This window comes from Callionymus lyra, chromosome 5 (assembly GCF_982586985.1).
Source record: "Callionymus lyra chromosome 5, fCalLyr1.hap1.1, whole genome shotgun sequence".
Lineage (NCBI taxonomy): Eukaryota > Metazoa > Chordata > Actinopteri > Syngnathiformes > Callionymidae > Callionymus > Callionymus lyra.
This window is the reverse complement of record NC_141822.1, coordinates 4,786,605-4,809,646: the sequence shown is the minus strand read 5'-3', so window position 1 is coordinate 4,809,646 and position 23,042 is coordinate 4,786,605. Positions and strand designations below refer to the sequence as shown.

At 35.4% G+C, this 23,042-nt stretch overlaps 2 protein-coding genes across 2 annotated transcripts in view; both read left to right on the top strand.

The window, feature by feature from the left end:
• arvcfa (ARVCF delta catenin family member a) overlaps positions 1-16,414 on the top strand; it is a 50,300-nt gene extending 33,886 nt beyond the window's left edge. The window contains exons 10-15 of the mRNA XM_087790554.1: positions 2,391-2,541; positions 4,465-4,657; positions 12,294-12,405; positions 13,614-13,701; positions 15,908-15,966; positions 16,030-16,414. Coding sequence (XP_087646680.1) covers positions 2,391-2,541; positions 4,465-4,657; positions 12,294-12,405; positions 13,614-13,701; positions 15,908-15,966; positions 16,030-16,122 — 696 coding nt within the window. The 3' untranslated portion in view covers positions 16,123-16,414. The remainder of the gene's footprint in view (positions 1-2,390; positions 2,542-4,464; positions 4,658-12,293; positions 12,406-13,613; positions 13,702-15,907; positions 15,967-16,029) is intronic.
• Positions 16,415-20,502: 4,088 nt separating this feature from the next.
• LOC148079092 (bone morphogenetic protein 10-like) lies at positions 20,503-21,900 on the top strand. The gene is made up of 2 exons (XM_087792353.1): positions 20,503-20,836; positions 20,957-21,900. Exons 1-2 carry the CDS (start codon positions 20,503-20,505, stop codon positions 21,898-21,900), a joined length of 1,278 nt encoding a protein of 425 aa, XP_087648479.1.
• The last annotated feature ends 1,142 nt before the right edge of the window (positions 21,901-23,042 follow it).

Sequence of the window (23,042 nt, the reverse complement as noted above, 5' to 3'; positions counted from 1 at the left end):
ATATTCCCAAAAAAACATAATCAAAATGTAAAATAAATAATGGAAATCTATTCAAAACTTTACACTTTTGTTAACTGAGTTGTATAAAGATTCAGACGCGGCAGATTAAACCTGCCTGCAAGTCTGTAGTCCTGACGCCACCACCAGACTGCCCCGGAAAATGCTCGCCCCACACTATGACACAAACCTGTTTTGAAAGAAACCAGAACCATTAAACATTTACTTTATTCATATTGACTTTATATTCACAACAACAGTGAGTTCTGGAGGCACCTGGTTCCACTGATACCAACAATAGCGACTAAAATAAACTTCCCTGAAGGTTTTTGTTTCAACACGTCCAACAACAACACCATGAATTATGGTTACAATTACACACACGGTTGCCTTCTGTCTGAACAAGTTTTTGACGATTTGAGGATTTTTAGATGATATTTTTATTCGCTGTTGGACTTCATGCGGCCCCTGAGACACACTCGCAGCAGACAGATTGTCGTTTTTAAAGTATTTGTCACGAAAAAAGACGAGTCGCCGTGATACACAATCATGAGAATACACTAAAATCAATCAATATTTCGATCAGTTAATCCGCTGTTCCAGTTCGCAGTGGTCAGTGTCGTCCAGGGCAGTGAAACCTCCAGGTGAGACTTGCTGCTGAAGTCAGGAGATCTGTTCTCCAGCTGATGGTCCGGACAGAAGTTTGGCTCGTCTCGTCTCCGGCCAGACTTGGCTGCTCCGCACAAGATGACTGGCAGTTACACTCTACACACTTTATCGCACAAAACACCCGGAGCCAAGTGTTACCTCTGCCAAGGAGCTTATGAGGCTTTCTGGCCAAAATGAAGAAGAAAAAAAAACGATGACTTAAAGAAAATTCCAGGAGGTGGAACAGATGTGTTTAAGGATTACCGCTTGGATCCACTAATCGTTTGAAGAATATCTTGCACTTTCTTTCTCATCCCTGTTGTGTGTGTTGTGTGTGTGTAGCTGGATCTACGTGCTGTTAGTGTTGTTTTTTTAAATGCTTCAATGTATCTTTAAAATATCAATTAAAACACATTTAATTGATATAAACATTTTTTAAACATTGTTTTTTTCGTATTGATTTTTTGTTTTGTTTTGTCCAAGCCTTTAACCCTTGTGTCATCTCAGGGTCAAGGTGACCCGGAGCCCCGAAAACAAATGTTTTTTACACATAGTTAATTAAACATTACACATAACGAATAATTAAAAATGTTTTTTTCTAAATTCAATATTTTTTACAAACATTTTTCCATTGTATTTAAAAGACTATCAATTAAGAAATATTGAATTTATAAATTGTACATTTGAATTATATGAATTAGAATATTAAACTATAAATAAATATTTCAATTCAATTATAAAAAATAAATACATTTAATTTTGCTTTCAAATGTACAAATGATTAAATGCAATTATTCAGTAGAATAAATCCATTTAGAAACAATTGATTTTAATTATTCAAAAAATAATAATTTAAGGATTACCACTTGGATCCACAAATCTTTTGAAGAATATCTCGCACTTTCTTTCTCGTTTCTGGTGTGTGTGTTGTTTGTTGTGTGTTTGCAGCTGGAATATTAAACTATGTGTAAAGACAGTTTGAATTTAAATATATATATTTAAAAATGATATTAATGTATAATAATATAATAATAAATAACTATATATTAAATGTAAATGTACAACGCAATTATTCAGTATAATGAACCCATAAGGAAACAATTGATTTCCATTATTCATAAAAAAAACATTATCTCAGGATTACCACTTGGATCCACAAATCATTTGAAGAATTTCTTGTACTTTCTTTCTCATTCCTGCTGTGTGTGTTGTGTGTGTTGTGTGTGTTGTGTGTTTTGTGTTTGTTGTGTGTGTTGTGTGTGTTGTGTGTGTTGTGTGTTAATGCTTAAATGTTTTTATTGTATCAATTAAAATATATTTATCAGAGTGCATTGGTTTAAATGGGCGTCTTGGCAGAGGTCTGCACCCTCTGAGTGCCTTTAAAAGTATCCAAAGATAAATACTACCTTATTATTCCCATGTTGGGGACGTTTAAAAGAATGAACGACAACAATAAGAAAGACAATAATTAAATAAACATACTAATTAATCATTTTGATTAAACAAAAAAAATCTTAAAATAAGAATAATACAATTTTGATAAACATGTCAACAACAACAAACTGTAGAATTTGATGATATACGTAAATTTGACAAAAAATAGTCTTTAAAGTATGACAGTAACTTAAACATTATTATTTATATAGAAGTTCTAAGGAATCCATTAATTTGCTTCTGTCGTAACATGTGAAGAAAGATTGTCGAGATAAAAGAGTGTAATTGCTGCGACACGACTCCCCCCGCAGTGGTCCAGCTACATCCGGGCCACCGTGAGGAAAGAGAAGGGTCTTCCCGTCCTGGTGGAGCTGCTGAGGTCGGACGTGGACAAGGTGGTCCGAGCCGTCGCCATCGCCCTCCGCAACCTGGCCATGGACAAGAAGAACAAAGAGTTGATAGGTTCGTGTTTTTAGGAGTAACTCAAGGAAATGATGCCACAACATGATCTGGATCTTATAATCCATGTGTTTGTGTCGTTTACACTGTTGTATCAGTTTGTTTTCATGTCTAAACCAGAAGGAAGTGTCTCGCCTGCAGTTCATACTAAACTCTGCAGCCAGAATTCTGAGCCGCTCTAGTAGAAGAACTCACATTTCTCCTTCAAACTCTTCACTGGCTGCTCTAGTAGAAGAACTCACATTTCTCCTTCAAACTCTTCACTGGCTGCTCTAGTAGAAGAACTCACATTTCTCCTTCAAACTCTTCACTGGCTGCTCTAGTAGAAGAACTCACATTTCTCCTTCAAACTCTTCACTGGCTGCTCTAGTAGAAGAACTCACATTTCTCCTTCAAACTCTTCACTGGCTGCTCTAGTAGAAGAACTCACATTTCTCCTTCAAACTCTTCACTGGCCGCTCTAGTAGAAGAACTCACATTTCTCCTTCAAACTCTTCACTGGCCGCTCTAGTAGAAGAACTCACATTTCTCCTTCAAACTCTTCACTGGCCGCTCTAGTAGAAGAACTCACATTTCTCCTTCAAACTCTTCACTGGCCGCTCTAGTAGAAGAACTCACATTTCTCCTTCAAACTCTTCACTGGCTGCCAGCTTCTTTCAGGATCATTTTAAAATTCTGGTTCTTACTTTCAGATCTATTCATGGTCAGACCTTCCATCAGTGATCTGATCCAGACTTACACCCCAGCTCGGGCTCTGAGGTCTGTGGATCAGAATCTACTGATGGTTCCTGAACTTCCGGACCAGAGGAGAGAAATCCTTCCAGACTGTTGCTCCTAAGCTTTGGAATGATCTTCTCTCTGTGTTTGAATAATCGAATCAAAACATTTGAATATTTTCAAAATTAATGAATTGCTTTACATACAGAGGTTTTTTATTCTAAATCTAATAATTATAAAAAAAAAATGTGCTAAATAAGAAAATATAATATTATAATTAGTAGTTTAAATTCATTATAAAAATGTTTAATAGCGTCACCAGACATGACCAACAGAGAACCGAGCTACTTGTTTTTTTTTTGTTTTTTTTATTTGATTTTCAAGACAATGAATTTTAAAATATTAAATTTAAATATTTAACCAGAATCAGAAATTTCCAAAAACCATTGTGTCGTCTCCGGGTCGAGGTCAAGGGTTATTTTGAGTGTATGCATTTTTTCATTTCAATTATTTAAAAACAAACACATCCTTTAAAAATACAAATAATTGAATTCAATGAATCAAAAAAAAATTAGTGAATTCAATCATTAAAATATATAAATGTAATTTTTTAAATGGAATGTTTTTTAAACATTTTTTTAATGATTTGTTTCATACATTTGTAAATTGAAAGGTTCATTTTTAATTGACTAAAATCAATCAAAAATCGAATATTTTTTAAAATGAAATAGTTTATTTTACACATAGAATTTGATTCTAATTCTCATAATTCAAAAATATATTTTTTAATTCAATCTTTTTTTTCATAAAATTTAAGAATTGTATTCCTTTTATTTGTATTGAGGTCAAAAAAAATCTAAATTAAAAAATATTTTTATGTGTAGACTTTTAAATTAAAAATGACAATGTTGGTAAAATAGTCATGATTGGCTGAAGGTTGAATCTAGTCGCTCTGTGCTCTGTTGGTCATGTCTGGTCACGCAATCAATCTTGAAAATATACAAATTTAACATTTCATTATAGAGAAAAAATACTTCCATTTCGATTAATAGATTTGATTAAGAAGCAAAAATGGTTAATTAAAAAAAATCCAAGAGTCAGATGTTCAGTTCAACAATACAGTGACGACACCGATGTCCTTGAGGTTCTTCACCTCGTGACGGACCTGGACCTGGACCTGACCTGTGCTGGTGTCTCGTGTCCCTGCAGGGAGTTACGGTCTGAGGGACCTGGTAGGAAACCTGCCGTGTGGTCAGCAGCATCCGGCCAAGAACCTGGAGGCAGACACGGTGGTGTCCGTCCTCAACACCGTCCACGAGCTCATCACCGACAGTCCGGAGAACACAAGAGCGCTCATCCAAGGTCACGCCATCCAGAAGCTGGTGGCCATCAGCAAGTCCAGGTACGATGGAACTATCAAAACCATGTTAGATTCACTGATCTGATGAACGTTAATAAACACTCTTGACACTATACAATAGAACTATCAAAACCCTGTTAGATTCACTCATCTGATGAAAGTTAATAAACACTCTTGACACTATACAATAGAACTATCAAAACCATGTTGGATTCACTGATCTGAAGAAAGTTAATAAACACTCTTGACACTATACAATAGAACTATCAAAACCATGTTAGATTCACTGACCTGATGAAAGTTAATAAACACTCTTGACTATCGATAGAACTATCAAAACCATGTTAGATTCACTGATCTGATGAAAGTTAATAAACACTCTTGACACTATACAATATAACTATCAAAACCATGTTAGATTCACTGATCTGATGAACGTTTATAAACACTCTTGACTATCGATAGAACTATCAAAACCATGTTAGATTCACTGATCTGATGAAAGTTAATAAACACTCTTGACACTATACAATATAACTTTCAAAACCATGTTAGATTCACTGATCTGATGAACGTTAATAAACACTCTTGACACTATACAATAGAACTATCAAAACCATGTTAGATTCACTGATCTGATGAACGTTAATAAACACTCTTGACACTATACAATATAACTATCAAAACCATGTTGGATTCACTGATCTGATGAACGTTAATAAACACTCTTGACACTATACAATAGAACTATCAAAACCATGTTGGATTCACTGATCTGATGAACGTTAATAAACACTCTTGACACTATACAATATAACTATCAAAACCATGTTAGATTCACTGATCTGATGAACTTTAATAAACACTCTTGACACTATACAATAGAACTATCAAAACCATGTTGGATTCACTGATCTGAAGAAAGTTAATAAACACTCTTGACACTATACAATAGAACTATCAAAACCCTGTTAGATTCACTGACCTTATGAAAGTTAATAAACACTCTTGACTATCGATAGAACTATCAAAACCATGTTAGATTCACTGATCTGATGAAAGTTAATAAACACTCTTGACACTATACAATATAACTTTCAAAACCATGTTAGATTCACTGATCTGATGAACGTTAATAAACACTCTTGACACTATACAATAGAACTATCAAAACCATGTTAGATTCACTGATCTGATAAACGTTAATAAACACTCTTGACACTATACAATATAACTATCAAAACCATGTTGGATTCACTGATCTGATGAACGTTAATAAACACTCTTGACACTATACAATAGAACTATCAAAACTATGTTAGATTCACTGATCTGATGAACGTTAATAAACACTCTTGACACTATACAATAGAACTATCAAAACCATGTTAGATTCACTGATCTGATGAACGTTAATAAACACTCTTGACACTATACAATAGAACTATCAAAACCATGTTGGATTCACTGATCTGATGAACGTTAATAAACACTCTTGACACTATACAATAGAACTATCAAAACCATGTTGGATTCACTGATCTGATGAACGTTAATAAACACTCTTGACACTATACAATAGAACTATCAAAACCATGTTGGATTCACTGATCTGATGAACGTTAATAAACACTCTTGACACTATACAATAGAACTATCAAAACCATGTTGGATTCACTGATCTGATGAACGTTAATAAACACTCTTGACACTATACAATAGAACTATCAAAACCATGTTAGATTCACTGATCTGATGAAAGTTAATAAACACTCTTGACACTATACAATAGAACTATCAAAACCATGTTAGATTCACTGATCTGATGAACGTTAATAAACACTCTTGACACTATACAATAGAACTATCAAAACCCTGTTAGATTCACTGATCTGATGAACGTTAATAAACACTCTTGACACTATACAATAGAACTATCAAAACCATGTTAGATTCACTGATCTGATGAACGTTAATAAACACTCTTGACACTATACAATAGAACTATCAAAACCATGTTAGATTCACTGATCTGATGAACGTTAATAAACACTCTTGACACTATACAATAGAACTATCAAAACCATGTTAGATTCACTGATCTGATGAACGTTAATAAACACTCTTGACACTATACAATAGAACTATCAAAACCCTGTTAGATTCACTGATCTGATGAAAGTTAATAAACACTATTGACACTATACAATAGAACTATCAAAACTATGTTAGATTCACTGATCTGATGAACTTTAATAAACACTCTTGACACTATACAATAGAACTATCAAAACCATGTTAGATTCACTGATCTGATGAACGTTAATAAACACTCTTGACACTATACAATAGAACTATCAAAACCATGTTAGATTCACTGATCTGATGAACGTTAATAAACACTCTTGACACTTTACAATAGAACTATCAAAACCATGTTGGATTCACTGATCTGATGAACGTTAATAAACACTCTTGTCACTATACAATGGAACTATCAAAACCATGTTGGATTCACTGATCTGATGAACGTTAATAAACACTCTTGACACTATACAATAGAACTATCAAAACCATGTTGGATCACTCATCTGATGAACGTTAATAAACACTCTTGACACTATACAATAGAACTATCAAAACCATGTTGGATTCACTGATCTGATGAACATTACTAAACACTCTTGACACTATACAATAGAACTATCAAAACCATGTTGGATTCACTGATCTGATGAACGTTAATAAACACTCTTGACACTATACAATAGAACTATCAAAACCATGTTGGATTCACTGATCTGATGAACGTTAATAAACACTCTTGACACTATACAATAGAACTATCAAAACTATGTTATATTCACTGATCTGATGAACGTTAATAAACACTCTTAACACTATACAATAGAACTATCAAAACCATGTTAGATTCACTGATCTGATGAACGTTAATAAACACTCTTGACACTATACAATAGAACTATCAAAACCCTGTTAGATTCACTGATCTGATGAAAGTTAATAAACACTATTGACACTATACAATAGAACTATCAAAACTATGTTAGATTCACTGATCTGATGAACTTTAATAAACACTCTTGACACTATACAATAGAACTATCAAAACCATGTTAGATTCACTAATCTGATGAACGTTAATAAACACTCTTGACACTTTACAATAGAACTATCAAAACTATGTTAGATTCACTGATCTGATGAACGTTAATAAACACTCTTAACACTATACAATAGAACTATCAAAACCATGTTTGATTCACTGATCTGATGAACGTTAATAAACACTCTTGACACTATACAATAGAACTATCAAAACCCTGTTAGATTCACTGATCTGATGAAAGTTAATAAACACTATTGACACTATACAATAGAACTATCAAAACTATGTTAGATTCACTGATCTGATGAACTTTAATAAACACTCTTGACACTATACAATAGAACTATCAAAACCATGTTAGATTCACTCATCTGATGAACGTTAATAAACACTCTTGACACTTTACAATAGAACTATCAAAACCATGTTAGATTCACTGATCTGATGAACGTTAATAAACACTCTTGACACTATACAATAGAACTATCAAAACCATGTTAGATTCACTGATCTGATGAACGTTAATAAACACTCTTGACACTATACAATAGAACTATCAAAACTATGTTAGATTCACTGATCTGATGAACGTTAATAAACACTCTTGACACTATACAATAGAACTATCAATACCATGTTTATACTCTTGTGTATTAAACCTTGTGTTTGTACTCATGTGTACTTAACCTTGTGTTTATACTCATGTGTACTAAACCTTGTGTTTGTACTCGTGTGTACTAAACCTTGTGTTTGTACTCGTGTGTACTAAACCTTGTGTTTGTACTCGTGTGTATTAAACCCTGTGTTTATACTTATGTGTATTAAACGTTGTGTTTGTACTCTTGTGTATTAAACCTTGTGTTTGTACTCGTGTGTATTAAACCTTGTGTTTATACTCATGTGTACTAAACCTTGTGTTTGTACTCGTGTGTACTAAACCTTGTGTTTGTACTCGTGTGTACTAAACCTTGTGTTTGTACTCGTGTGTACTAAACCTTGTGTTTATACTCATGTGTATTAAACCCTGTGTTTATACTTATGTGTATTAAACGTTGTGTTTGTACTCTTGTGTATTAAACCTTGTGTTTGTACTCGTGTGTATTAAACCTTGTGTTTATACTCATGTGTACTAAACCTTGTGTTTGTACTCGTGTGTACTAAACCTTGTGTTTGTACTCGTGTGTACTAAACCTTGTGTTTGTACTCGTGTGTACTAAACCTTGTGTTTGTACTCGTGTGTACTAAACCTTGTGTTTGTACTCGTGTGTACTAAACCTTGTGTTTGTACTCGTGTGTATTAAACCCTGTGTTTGTACTCGTGTGTATGAAACCTTGTGTTAGACTCGTGTGTACTAAACCTTGTGTTTGTACTTGTGTGTACTAAACCTTGTGTTTGTACTCATGTGTACTAAACCTTGTGTTTGTACTCGTGTGTACTAAACCCTGTGTTTTTACTCGTGTGTATGAAACCTTGTGTTAGACTCGTGTGTACTAAACCTTGTGTTTGTACTCGTGTGTACTAAACCTTCTGTTTGTACTCGTGTGTACTAAACCTTGTGTTTGTACTCGTGTGTACTAAACCTTGTGTTTGTACTCATGTGTACTAAACCTTGTGTTTGTACTCGTGTGTACTAAACCTTGTGTTTGTACTCGTGTGTACTAAACCTTGTGTTTGTACTCGTGTGTATTAAAAACCTTGTGTTTGTACTTGTGTGTATTAAACCTTGTGTTCGTACTCATGTGTACTAAACCTTGTGTTTGTACTCGTGTGTACTAAACCTTGTGTTTGTACTCATGTTTACTAAACCTTGTGTTTGTACTCGTGTGTACTAAACCTTGTGTTTGTACTTGTGTGTACTAAACCTTGTGTTTGTACTCGTGTGTACTAAACCTTGTGTTTGTACTCGTGTGTATTAAAAACCTTGTGTTTGTACTCGTGTGTATTAAAAACCTTGTGTTTGTACTCGTGTGTACTAAACCTTGTGTTTGTACTCGTGTGTATTAAAAACCTTGTGTTTGTACTCGTGTGTATTAAAAACCTTGTGTTTGTACTCCTGTGTATTAAACCTTGTGTTTATACTCATGTGTACTAAACCTTGTGTTTGTACTCGTGTGTACTAAACCTTGTGTTTGTACTCGTGTGTATTAAAAACCTTGTGTTTGTACTCGTGTGTATTAAAAACCTTGTGTTTGTACTCGTGTGTACTAAACCTTGTGTTTGTAGTCGTGTGTATTAAAAACCTTGTGTTTGTACTCGTGTGTATTAAAAACCTTGTGTTTGTACTCCTGTGTATTAAACCTTGTGTTTGTACTTGTGTGTACTAAACCTTGTGTTTGTACTCGTGTGTACTAAACCTTGTGTTTGTACTCATGTGTACTAAACCTTGTGTTTGTTCTCGTGTGTACTAAACCTTGTGTTTGTACTCGTGTGTACTAAACCTTGTGTTTGTACTCGTGTGTACTAAACCTTGTGTTTGTACTCATGTGTACTAAACCTTGTGTTTGTACTCGTGTGTACTAAACCTTGTGTTTGTACTCGTGTGTACTAAACCTTGTGTTTGTTCTCGTGTGTACTAAACCTTGTGTTTGTACTCGTGTGTACTAAACCTTGTGTTTGTACTCATGTGTACTAAACCTTGTGTTTGTTCTCGTGTGTACTAAACCTTGTGTTTGTACTCATGTGTACTAAACCTTGTGTTTGTACTCGTGTGTACTAAACCTTGTGTTTGTACTCGTGTGTACTAAACCTTGTGTTTATACTCATGTGTACTAAACCTTGTGTTTATACTCATGTGTACTAAATCTTGTGTTTGTACTCGTGTGTACTAAACCTTGTGTTTGTACTCGTGTGTACTAAACCTTGTGTTTGTACTCGTGTGTACTAAACCTTGTGTTTGTACTTGTGTGTACTAAACCTTGTGTTTGTACTTGTGTGTATTAAACCCTGTGTTTGTACTCGTGTGTACTAAACCTTGTGTTTGTACTCCTGTGTACTAAACCTTGTGTTTGTACTCGTGTGTACTAAACCTTGTGTTTGTACTCGTGTGTATTAAAAACCTTGTGTTTGTACTTGTGTGTACTAAACCTTGTGTTTGTACTCGTGTGTACTAAACCTTGTGTTTGTACTTGTGTGTACTAAACCTTGTGTTTGTACTCGTGTGTACTAAACCTTGTTTTTGAACTCATGTGTACTAAACCTTGTGTTTGTTCTCGTGTGTACTAAACCTTGTGTTTGTACTCGTCTGTACTAAACCTTGTGTTTGTACTCGTGTGTACTAAACCTTGTGTTTGTACTCATGTGTACTAAACCTTGTGTTTGTACTCGTGTGTACTAAACCTTGTGTTTGTACTCGTGTGTACTAAACCTTGTGTTTGTTCTCGTGTGTACTAAACCTTGTGTTTGTACTCGTGTGTACTAAACCTTGTGTTTGTACTCATGTGTACTAAACCTTGTGTTTGTACTCGTGTGTATTAAAAACCTTGTGTTTATACTCGTGTGTATTAAACCTTGTGTTTGTACTCGTGTGTACTAAACCTTGTGTTTGTACTCGTGTGTACTAAACCTTGTCTTTATACTTGTGTGTACTAAACCTTGTGTTTGTACTCGTGTGTACTAAACCTTGTGTTTGTACTCGTGTGTACTAAACCTTGTGTTTGTACTCGTGTCTATTAAACCCTGTGTTTGTACTCGTGTGTATGAAACCTTGTGTTAGACTCGTGTGTACTAAACCTTGTGTTTGTACTTGTGTGTACTAAACCTTGTGTTTGTACTCGTGTGTACTAAACCTTGTGTTTGTACTCATGTGTACTAAACCTTGTGTTTGTACTCGTGTGTACTAAACCTTGTGTTTGTACACGTGTGTACTAAACCTTGTGTTTGTACTCGTGTGTACTAAACCTTGTGTTTGTACTCGTGTGTATTAAAAACCTTGTGTTTGTACTCGTGTGTATTAAACCTTGTGTTTGTACTCGTGTGTACTAAACCTTGTGTTTGTACTCGTGTGTATTAAACCTTGTGTTTGTACTCGTGTGTACTAAACCTTGTGTTTGTACTCGTGTGTATTAAACCTTGTGTTTGTACTCGTGTGTATTAAACCTTGTGTTTATACTCATGTGTACTAAACCTTGTGTTTGTACTCGTGTGTACTAAACCTTGTGTTTGTACTCGTGTGTATTAAACCTTGTGTTTATACTCATGTGTACTAAACCTTGTGTTTGTACTCGTGTGTACTAAACCTTGTGTTTGTACTCGTGTGTATTAAACCTTGTGTTTGTACTCGTGTGTATTAAACCTTGTGTTTGTACTCGTGTGTATTAAAAACCTTGTGTTTGTACTCGTGTGTATTAAAAACCTTGTGTTTGTACTCGTGTGTACTAAACCTTGTGTTTGTACTCATGTCTCCCTCATCGTTACATAATGTTTGTTTATCTTCAGAACGAGCCTCACAGCAGACGATGATCCGAGCCTCACAGAAATGGATGTTAATTATCTGACAGTGTCGTTTCAAAAGTCTTGTTATTCATCACATCATGTCTTCTTGCCGTCAGCCAGTCCAGCCGAGAAACCAAGGCGGCGGCGTACGTGCTGCAGACCATATGGACCTACAAGGATCTGAGGGGCATGCTGGGTAAAGCCGGCTGGAGCAAGATCCACTTCAAGGTAAACCTCAGAGTATTTTTAAAGTATTGTCGAAGGAGCCACTGATGAGGAACTTGTTTGGTTCGATGCCAACATCAAACTTTAGAAAACAACAGATTAAACATGAATATTTGTTCATTTAAGGAGAAAGATCCATGTGACCTTTTTTTCACCTTTCGATCGAAATATTGACATTGGAAAATGATCTTAAGCTCCGCCCACTGAAAACACTTTGTTGTTCTGGAGATGAAATCTTGTTGACCATAACCACACCCACTCTGCTGTGATTGGTCAAGCACAGAGTTTTGTCACTGCGTGTCATAAATAGTCTCCACCTCCAAGGGACTCGTTGTAGGAACAAAGCAGGGGCGTCATAATGGACCCTCGTAACCTCTCGTTCGTCCAGATTTCAGAGCAACTTTATAAAGTAATAAAGTGTAAAACATGGTCATGATGAGGAACTTAATGCATCTTGGAGAGAAGAACATTTACTTTGTTTGTGTTGTCTCTGGGTTAAGGTGACCCGAAGGCCAGAAAACAAATGTTTTTGTCGTATCCCTTGTGTTGTCTCTGGGTCAAGGTGACCACAAACCAATGTGTTTGTGGTATCCCTTGTGTTGTCTCTTGGTCAAGGTGACCCGAAGGCCAGAAAACAAATGTTTTTGTCGTATCCCTTGTGTTGTCTCTGGGTCAAGGTGACCACAAACCAATGTGTTTGTGGTATCCCTTGTGTTGTCTCTTGGTCAAGGTGACCCGAAGGCCAGAAAACAAATGTTTTTGTCGTATCCCTTGTGTTGTCTCTGGGTCAAGGTGACCACAAACCAATGTGTTTGTGGTATCCCTTGTGTTGTCTCTTGGTCAAGGTGACCCGAAGGCCAGAAAACAAATGTTTTTGTCGTATCCCTTGTGTTGTCTCTGGGTTAAGGTGACCTGAAAACAAACATGTTTGTGGTATCCCTTGTTTTGTCTCTGTGTCAAAATGGATGACCTCCACCACTGCATATGTATTTATGGAAGCCATCGGGATAGTTGACCTTGACCCAGTGACAACACAAGGGATACCACAAACACATTTTGTTTTGGGACACAAAAACAGACCAAAGCTCTGCCTCACGATGTTGACGAGAGCATCGTTGCGGCTCAAAGTCCGTCCAGTTCAACGTCAAACCAGAAGCGTCTCCCTCCGTGTCTCTGTCACCCTGTGATTACATTGTTCTTGTCGCTCGCAGCCAAATTCCACTGGAGCGACTAAAAAGTCCAAGAGTGGGAAACAAGGGAGCGATGACATCACTCTGCCTCTCATGGACAAAAACCAAGGTCAGTGGAGCGTCGCACACAGATCCACCTGCAGACCCCGACATCGAGCCGTCGTCACCATGAGAGTCGTGCACATACACACACACACACACACTTGTTGATGCCGTGCATGAGCAAAAGCGAGTTCCTCTGGTTCGTGGCCTTAAAGCAGTGATGTGTAGCCGCCGTTATCAGGCTTATTAGAGCCGGCACTGTCTCCCGCGGCAGCGTCTCACGCATCAACAGTCACATTCCATCCCCACTTTATCCCAAAAGGGCATCTGCGTCCTGACATAAGGCGACCCCTGTCTTCCCATGATGCACTTGCACTTTCAGAGCCCAGAAACTTGGAGCCAAACATAAACAATGTCATTTTAAATACGTTTTTAAAGGGTTTACATTTTTATACTTGATCTGTCTTCTCGTTAAGATCTCTTAAGATATTTTAACATGAATTTTAAAATATTACATATTTTTTAGGATTATTTTCTGGTTTGTTTTCCTACATAAAAATGATTTATTATTATTATTTTTAATTAACAGACGTTTTACCTTCTTGAATGAAGGAAAAACTGAGTATATGTGAATTACGAGATTAAAATTCTATAAAATACATTTATCACAAGACGTATAACATTTTATTATGAGATAAAGGTTATATAAAATACACATTCTTCACAGGATTAAACTTCTAATAAAATACATTTATTACGAGATAAAAGGCTCAAGAACAACAATAAAATGTATTATAATATTAAAGTGGTTTATCACGAGATTTAAATTGTTTTAAAACATTTAATATGAGATTAAAGTCGTTTAAAATACATTTTGACATATTTCACTAGATGGAAGTCTTAATAAAATACATTTATGACAAGTTTAAAACTGTTTAAATACATTTATTACAAGATTAAAGTTCTATAAATACATTTATTACGAGATTAATGTTGTATAAATACATTTATTATAAGATTAAAATTGGAAAAATGTCGTTTATTACAAGATTAAAGTTGTTTAAATACCTTTATAACAAGATTTAAGTTGAATAAATACATTTATTATGAGATTAAAGTTGTATAAATACATTTATTACAATATAAAGTTGTCTTAATACATTTATTACAAGATGAAAGTTGTATTAATACATTTAGTTTCAAATAATAGAAAATACCGTTTATCAAGAGATTAAAATGATATGAATATGCATTTATTACGAGATTGTATAAAAATACACATTTATGACAAGATTAAAATAGTTTAAGATTTTAATAAGAGATAAAAGAAATATAAAATACATTTATTATAGGATTCAACTAGTATAAAATACAATTATTGCAAGAGTCAATCAGTAAAAATACATTTATTATGAGATTAAAATCATATAAAATATATTTATTGCAAGAGTCAATCAGTAAAAATACATTTATTATGAGATTAAAATCATATAAAATACATTTATTACAAGAGTCAATCAGTAAAAATACATTTATTATGAGATTAAAATCATATAAAATACAATTATTGCAAGAGTCAATCAGTAAAAATACATTTATTATGAGATTAAAATCATATAAAATACATGTATTACAAGAGTCAATCAGTAAAAATACATTTATTATGAGATTAAAATCATATAAAATACAATTATTGCAAGAGTCAATCAGTAAAAATACATTTATTATGAGATTAAAATCATATAAAATACATGTATTACAAGAGTCAATCAGTAAAAATACATTTATTATGAGATTAAAATCATATAAAATACAATTATTGCAAGAGTCAATCAGTAAAAATACATTTATTATGAGATTAAAATCATATAAAATACATGTATTACAAGAGTCAATCAGTAAAAATACATTTATTATGAGATTAAAATCATATAAAATACATTTATTACAAGAGTCAATCAGTAAAAATACATTTATTATGAGATTAAAATCATATAAAATACATTTATTACAAGAGTCAATCAGTAAAAATACATTTATTATGAGATTAAAATCATATAAAATACATTTATTGCAAGAGTCAATCAGTAAAAATACATTTATTACGAGATTAAAATCATATAAAATACATTTATTACAAGAGTCAATCAGTAAAAAATACATTAATTATGAGATGAGAATCATATTAAATACAGTTACATTATTGAGTTTTATATATGAACAGATAAAAGTATGATTTGCTCAAAGGCTTCAGCCTCAGATTGTGTTTTCAGACGTTTACTCGACTCTGGAGCTGAACGACAGAGTCGCAGACGTCGCTGATGCTGTTCAGGTAAACGCTATATTATTGTTAGATATTTGATCTTAAACATGACGGATGTATTTGTTGCTGAAGGCCACGTGTGAGAGGAAACACTTCATCCGAGCCGGTCGACCGGCCGTCGGCCTCGTGGACAACAAGCCGCCGCCGCTGGACTCCTGGGTGTAGAAGAGCATCTGGAGGAGAACACATGTAGAGAAGATGACGAGAGTTGAGTGACAACAAACTTCTGTGGAAGTAGATCCTTGGCATCAGAATATTGAACATGTTTCAACTAGAATTTCTTTATTGAAATGTTGTCGTTTTGAGGCATTTGGTTTTATTTATTTATTTTAACAATTGAATGCGATAGTTTCTATATTGAGAGGTTTTTTTTTATATAATTGTTCACATATAATTTAATAGTTTTACTTTTATAATTCAAAAATAAATCAATAAAGTTCTAAATTAAACATTGTTAGTAGCCTCAGTACTACACAACTGTATCATGATACAGTGTCTTAACTTCACAACTGTATCATGATACAGTGTCTTAACTTCACAACTGTATCATGATACAGTGTCTACACAACTGTATCATGATACAGTGTCTACACAACTGTGTCATGATACAGTGTCTTCACTACACAACTGTATCATGATACAGTATCTTCACTTCACAACTGTATCATGATACAGTGTGTTCACCACACAACTGTATCATGAAACAGTGTCTTCACTACACAACTTTATTATGATACAGTTTCTTAACTACACAACTGTATCATGATCCAGTGTCTTCACTACACAACTGTATCATGATACAGTGTCTTAACTTCACAACTGTATCATGATACAGTGTCTACACAACTGTGTCATGATACAGTGTCTTCACTAGACAACTGTATCATAACACAGTGTCTTCACTACACAACTGTATCATGATACAGTATCTTCACTTCACAACTGTATCATGATACAGTGTGTTCACCACACAACTGTATCATGAAACAGTGTCTTCACTACACAACTGTATTATGATACAGTTTCTTAACTACACAACTGTATCATGATCCAGTGTCTTCACTGCACAACTGTATCATGATACAGTGTCTTCACTACACAGCTGTATCATGATACAGTATCTTCACTACACAACTGTATCATGATACAGTGTTTTCACTACACAACTGTATCATGATACAGTGTCTTCACTACACAACTGTATGATGATCCAGTGTCTTCACTACACAACTGTATCATAATACAGTGTCTTCAATACACAACTGTATCATGATACAGTATCTTCACTACACAACTGTATCATGATACAGTATCTTCACTACACAACTGTATCATGATACAGTGTTTTCACTACACAACTGTATCATGATACAGTATCTTCACTTAACAGTTGTATCATGATACAGTGTCTTCACTACACAACTGTATCATGATACAGTATCTGCACTACACAACTGTATCATGATACAGTTTCTTCACTACACAACTGTATCATGATACAGTATATTCACTTAACAAGTGTATCATGATGCAGTCTCTTCACTAAACAACTGTATCATGATACAATATCTTCACTAAACAACTGTATAATGATGCAGTATCTTCACTAAAAAACTGTATCATGATACAGTATCTTCACTACACAACTGTATCATGATACAGTATCTTCACTAAACAACTGTACCATGATACAGTGTCTTCACTTCACAACTGTATCATGATACAGTGTCTTCACTTCACAACTGTATCATGATACAGTCTCTTCACTAAACAACTGTATCATGATACAGTATCTTCACTAAACAACTGTATCACAAGGCCTCATCAACACATCACTACTATATATATAAACATTAATGCAAAATATATAGATTTCACATTTTTAAATGTTTAATGTAATCATTCAATATTCTGATGTCATTAATATACTTCTATAGACTTCCTTGGTTTACAGGAAATAATGTGCCAAATATATATATATGTTTTCACGATGTTCGAGCTCTTGATGAACAAGTTGTGTTGATGTATTGACGAATCCTTTGCATTCACCCGAGGAAACCGTGCTGTGGTTGTTTTATTTTCCTCTGCTCTGATAAAACTCATGATATCGTCGACTCCACGACAACATTGAACCGTCAGCAAAATATTGGGATGTTTAATGAAACATTTCAATACAGTAGTATAAGGGCCACTCAAAGAAAAGGGTTTTATTTTACTATGAGATCAAAGTCACAGGAAAATACTTTATGTGTTATGATGTCCTTCTATCTGCATTATAAGTAAGTAAGTAATTAGTATTTAAAGAGCGCTTTTCCAGACCAGGGTCACAAAGCGCTTAAACAATCAAAACAATATTCAATAAAATAAATCCTTAAAAGGTCAAGACAAAATGCGACGATTCAATCAGCTAATAAGAGTATTTTATAGGACTAAAGTATTTTGTACAACTTCAATCTCTTAGTAAAATGAGAAAAAATCCATCGTAATGTGTATATTGAAATGTATTTTTTAAATATAGAACAAATATAGATTCATTCAAAATTAGTATTAATCAAAATTCAATATAAAAATGTTTGTATACCAACATGTTTATTAAGAATTTTATAGACTAAGAATACAAATATTTTAAATTTAGAATATTACACTTTGAATTATCAGAATTGGAAAGTGTAAAAATAAGCATTTTCTTTTCTTTTTTGATTCATTTGTAAAAAATGACATATTAAACTTTTCAGTACAAACATTATCTAATTGATTTATTTTAAAAAAAATAACAACAAATGAAACATTTCAATGTATAGATTATTGAATTCAATAATTTACAAAAAACAAACAAATTCAATGCTTGAAATAAACATTTAAATACCGAAAAGGTTTAAACAATAAAATTTGTTTAATTTTCCGATGGCGCTGATTCACCTCCAAGATCTTTCAAATGTGTTTATTGTGTAAACTAGACGAGTGACGGCGGCTTTTAATAGAATTTAAATTTAAATTAATCTGAAAAAATATCCTTTTATTGTCAATTTTTTTTTTAATTTCTCATTTCTTTCCTCAAGTGAATGCAATACACATAAGTTGTATACTTCAATCATCATGTTCCTGCGTGTACAATACAAACTATCATTACTTTAGTAAAGTCAACAAATAGAAGATTCTTACGAATACGTTTAGTTTCCTGTTATCCTGAGGTTCGACCGTTTACTGAGAGGATAAACCAGACTGTACATGTGTAACAAAGGACTGTTAATAATCTAGACGAAGGCATTTATACGGGAATATTTATTGTAATACTCATGTTATTAATAGTTCAACTGTGCATTAGCTAATACCAGTACTTGATCCGATCGTCGGTACGCTTCGTCTCTTTTTGCATTGCCTTGTGGATTTAGCCCTGAAATAAAGGATGCATCATTTCTCATCCCCTGGTTGTGTCTTCTGTGAGCAGTCACAGGTTCAAAACCTGAAACAGTTCGGAGATTAAGAGGAATTTTCCTCACTCGAAACGACGGCGGAGAAAATGAAAAAGTAATTTATATGTAAAAAAGCCGCCTGGAAGTGAAAGCCAGACGCAATTTGACTCCGAATACCAAAACTAATCCTCATATTTAGATTTCTGGCAGTTGTTTTGTTCACTTGTTTGGCTCTTAAAACAATAAAAACAAACCTAATAAACTTTCTTAATATAAACATTTCACTAGTAATACTGTGTTTAAGGTTTGACTTTATTCCTCAAAATCATTTTTAAAATGTTTAAAACAAACAAAACACGAAGACAAAACATTACTTCACTAGTCTGTACTTGTACTGTTATCTTTAAATGTATCCAGCCGAAATACAAATAGTTATCTAAATATTTACTACACTTTACCTTTATTTTTTATACATTTACATTTATTAGTACCGTAATTATTTGCTGCTAGTTTTTAGTGTTTTTCTTCTTTTTAAGTATTCAGTATTAATAGAAAAATAAAACTATGGATTTTGTGACATCATTATACCCTGTATGTATGACTCTCTTATTTATCTCAATTCAAAAAAGATATTTAAAATAATTAATCATTGGTTTTACAGCTTTACTGTCTATTTTCTTTCAGAAAACATGTTATTCTTTGTTACTCGTAAATCCTCCTTAAATGTACATAAAATTCTTACATTTTAAACTCTATAAACACATTTTAAAAACTATGCGTCACTCAGAAGAACCCAATTAATATCCGATATTTGATGATCTTAATTCAAATATTCAAATATGCAGATGAAGGTGGTCTGGTACAAAGGTATGTCTTTGGTCAAGAGGTGGAAATTGTTAAGGCATGTCATGTGCTTCTGGTGGGCAGAGAGAGGAGGGCCAACCAGGTCCTCGGTCACATCTCCAAACATGTCAGCACACTGGACGATACAGCCCTGCCCTCAGTCGCCGACCAAGATCAACAAGGGGCAAAGCAGGATTCTATTTGCCCTCGAAAGCCACCTGTGTATAAAGGAACCCAATCCTCCTTCAACTCTTCTCCTCGATCTTTGGAACCTTCCAGCCGCTCAGCCATGACAGTTTCTACCTTTTTCAGCATTTTCTTTATCTCCTCTCTGACGGCCGTGGTGCTAATCTTGACTGGTCCGAGCTCCAGTCGTCCCGTCGGGGCTCCCGGCAGTCGTCCCCGAGCACCAGTGGGTAGAGCTGATAGTTCGCTGCTCGATGCACAAGACTTCCTGGACCGGTTTCTGAACACGCTGAACCTCACCGAGCAGAGGCCCGACGCCAGGACGGGGTCAACTCCAACTGGCAAGGAGACTGAGGAGTATATGCTGGACCTGTACAAGCGGCTCGCGCACGACCAGGCCAGTGTCGCCAACATTGTGCGGAGTTTCAAGAACGAAGGTACGAACTCCTTTATATCTTCTATATGCATGTGATCCTCAAACAGGTCATCGCCCATGAATTGTTTTGGCTACTTCCTGTTTCATCGGAATTCAGACACTGTTGACATTTCACTTTCAGATTCCTCTTCCTTCGACGTATCGGCGCCCCGCGTGAGGATTTATCCTCTGTCGTTCAATATCACCATGCCCCGCCGCGAACTCGTAACCGTGGCGGAGCTCCGCCTCTTAATTCTAGTACAAAGGGCTCAAAGATGGTCTGCCGGCCTCAACTGCAAGGTCAGCGTCTACCAAAAACACAAGGGCACTGAGGAGGTGGAGGAAGGAGTGAAGAGGAGGGATAAAGCGGAGGAGGTGGGGTTGAGGAATTCAAAGATACTGATGACGAAGCATATTCACACCACAGATAACAGCTGGGTGTCCTTCGACCTCACGCAAGAAGTGACATTGTGGCAGGAATCTGGGGCTGCTGAAATCCCATTGGAGGTTCACGTCACAACTCAGGGGTCACAGGAGGTCGTCATCGACAGAGACTTAGAGGGGAGATATAACGCAGAGATTATCGTGTTTTCGGATGACGAGTATGAGGAGCAACGGCTCGGCCAGGCGACCGGACAGGGGATTCGAGAGGACGTCCAGCAGGGTCGCCGCGACCCGCAGGAGCGAGCGGGCCACCAGGGGGAGCAGTCTTTCCTGCATTCCAATTTCATCTACGACAAGTCTCCGCGAATCAGACGCCACGCCAAGAGCGAGCCATGCAATAGGGCGCCGCTCTTTGTGGACTTCAAAGAAATTGGCTGGGACAATTGGGTCGTCCAGCCGCTGGGCTACGAAGCGTATCGTTGTAAGGGAGTCTGCAGCCCACCCCTGACCTCCGAGGTCTCGCCCACCAATCACGCCCTAGTGCAGACAGCCCTGAGCTTCAAGAGCCCAGAGAAGGTATCGCCCGCCTGCTGTGTGCCCACCAAATTGGAGCCCATCTCACTCCTTTACTATGATAACGGAGTGGTCACTTATAAGCACAAGTACGAGGGCATGGTGGTGGCCGAGTGTGGCTGTAGATAGTCCACCTGTCGCTCAAAGACTCTGTATTTACTCTTTCCCCCGACATGTATCACCTTTGCCTATAGACCAGGGGTCTCAAACTCAACGGGCCTAGGGGTCACCAGGGGTCAATTGTTATGAACAATGGGATGCAGTCTGGGGGAATCTTTCAGCAGTTATTTCGTCATGTCTTGGACAAAATGTATTTATGTTTTGTTGTTTATTGTTTTATGTGAGATTTCACCGTGCATTTTTGTCTAATTTTATGTTATTCTATAAATCTGTAACATCTGAACTTTGAGTTTAAGTTTTATGAAAGATAACATTTTATGTGATGATTTTTCGTCCCTAACCCTCGTGTCATCGCAGGGTTAAGGTGACCCGAAAGAAAACAAATGTGTTTGTGTTGTCTCTGGGTCAAGATGAATGACCTCCACCACTGCATGTGTATTAGTGGAAGCCAGGGAGGTCCTTGACCTTTGACCCAGAGACAACACAAGGGATACCACAAACCCATTTGTTTTTCTTTGGGTCACCTTGACCCAAGTCCTTTGGCTTTTCCGCACAAATAATGACTGGAGGGACCCAGAACATCTTGTCACGGTTTGAGACCCCTGATGTAATCCATGTAAAATAGCAGATGTATAAAACATAACGGATGTTTGCATGCGGTTATTTTTCTATTTATTTCTTGACCTCTTGTAAAAAAATATTTATGTAATTACACAACAGGAAAAATCACTGAATAATACTTTTTGTTTTGTTTTTATTTCTTAAGAACGGTGACTTATGTCCAGCATTGAACAAGTATGTCAGGACTGCCATTTGTCCCGCCCCCCCCCTCCAATCTCTACTCAGTCTCGCTTTAATAAACTAAGGTTTTTTCAGAAGATGTTTTAAAATAACAACATAAACTGCAAAGGTGTTTGTTGTTGAAGCTCATTGAGACGTCACACATTTCCTTACCTATGAATGAGCCTCAAATAAAACCTCATTAGGTATGAAAATGACTTAATCGGCACCAGAGGTTAAAGTAGATCAAGTGTCCATTAATAAAAATATTCTTTGATATTATTGTATTTAAATTATCACCCGCACTTAACTTGCCGGAAATCTAAAATAACAATATTCGTTGTGGAGTGATCGGTGTTTGCACAATATTT

Bases quoted from the DNA above. Each gene is read 5' to 3' on its own strand.
- LOC148079092 (XM_087792353.1), top strand. From the start codon at position 20,503: ATGACAGTTTCTACCTTTTTCAGCATTTTCTTTATCTCCTCTCTGACG. The intron at 20,837-20,956 runs GTACGAACTCCT...TTTCACTTTCAG, and splicing joins GCGGAGTTTCAAGAACGAAG to ATTCCTCTTCCTTCGACGTA.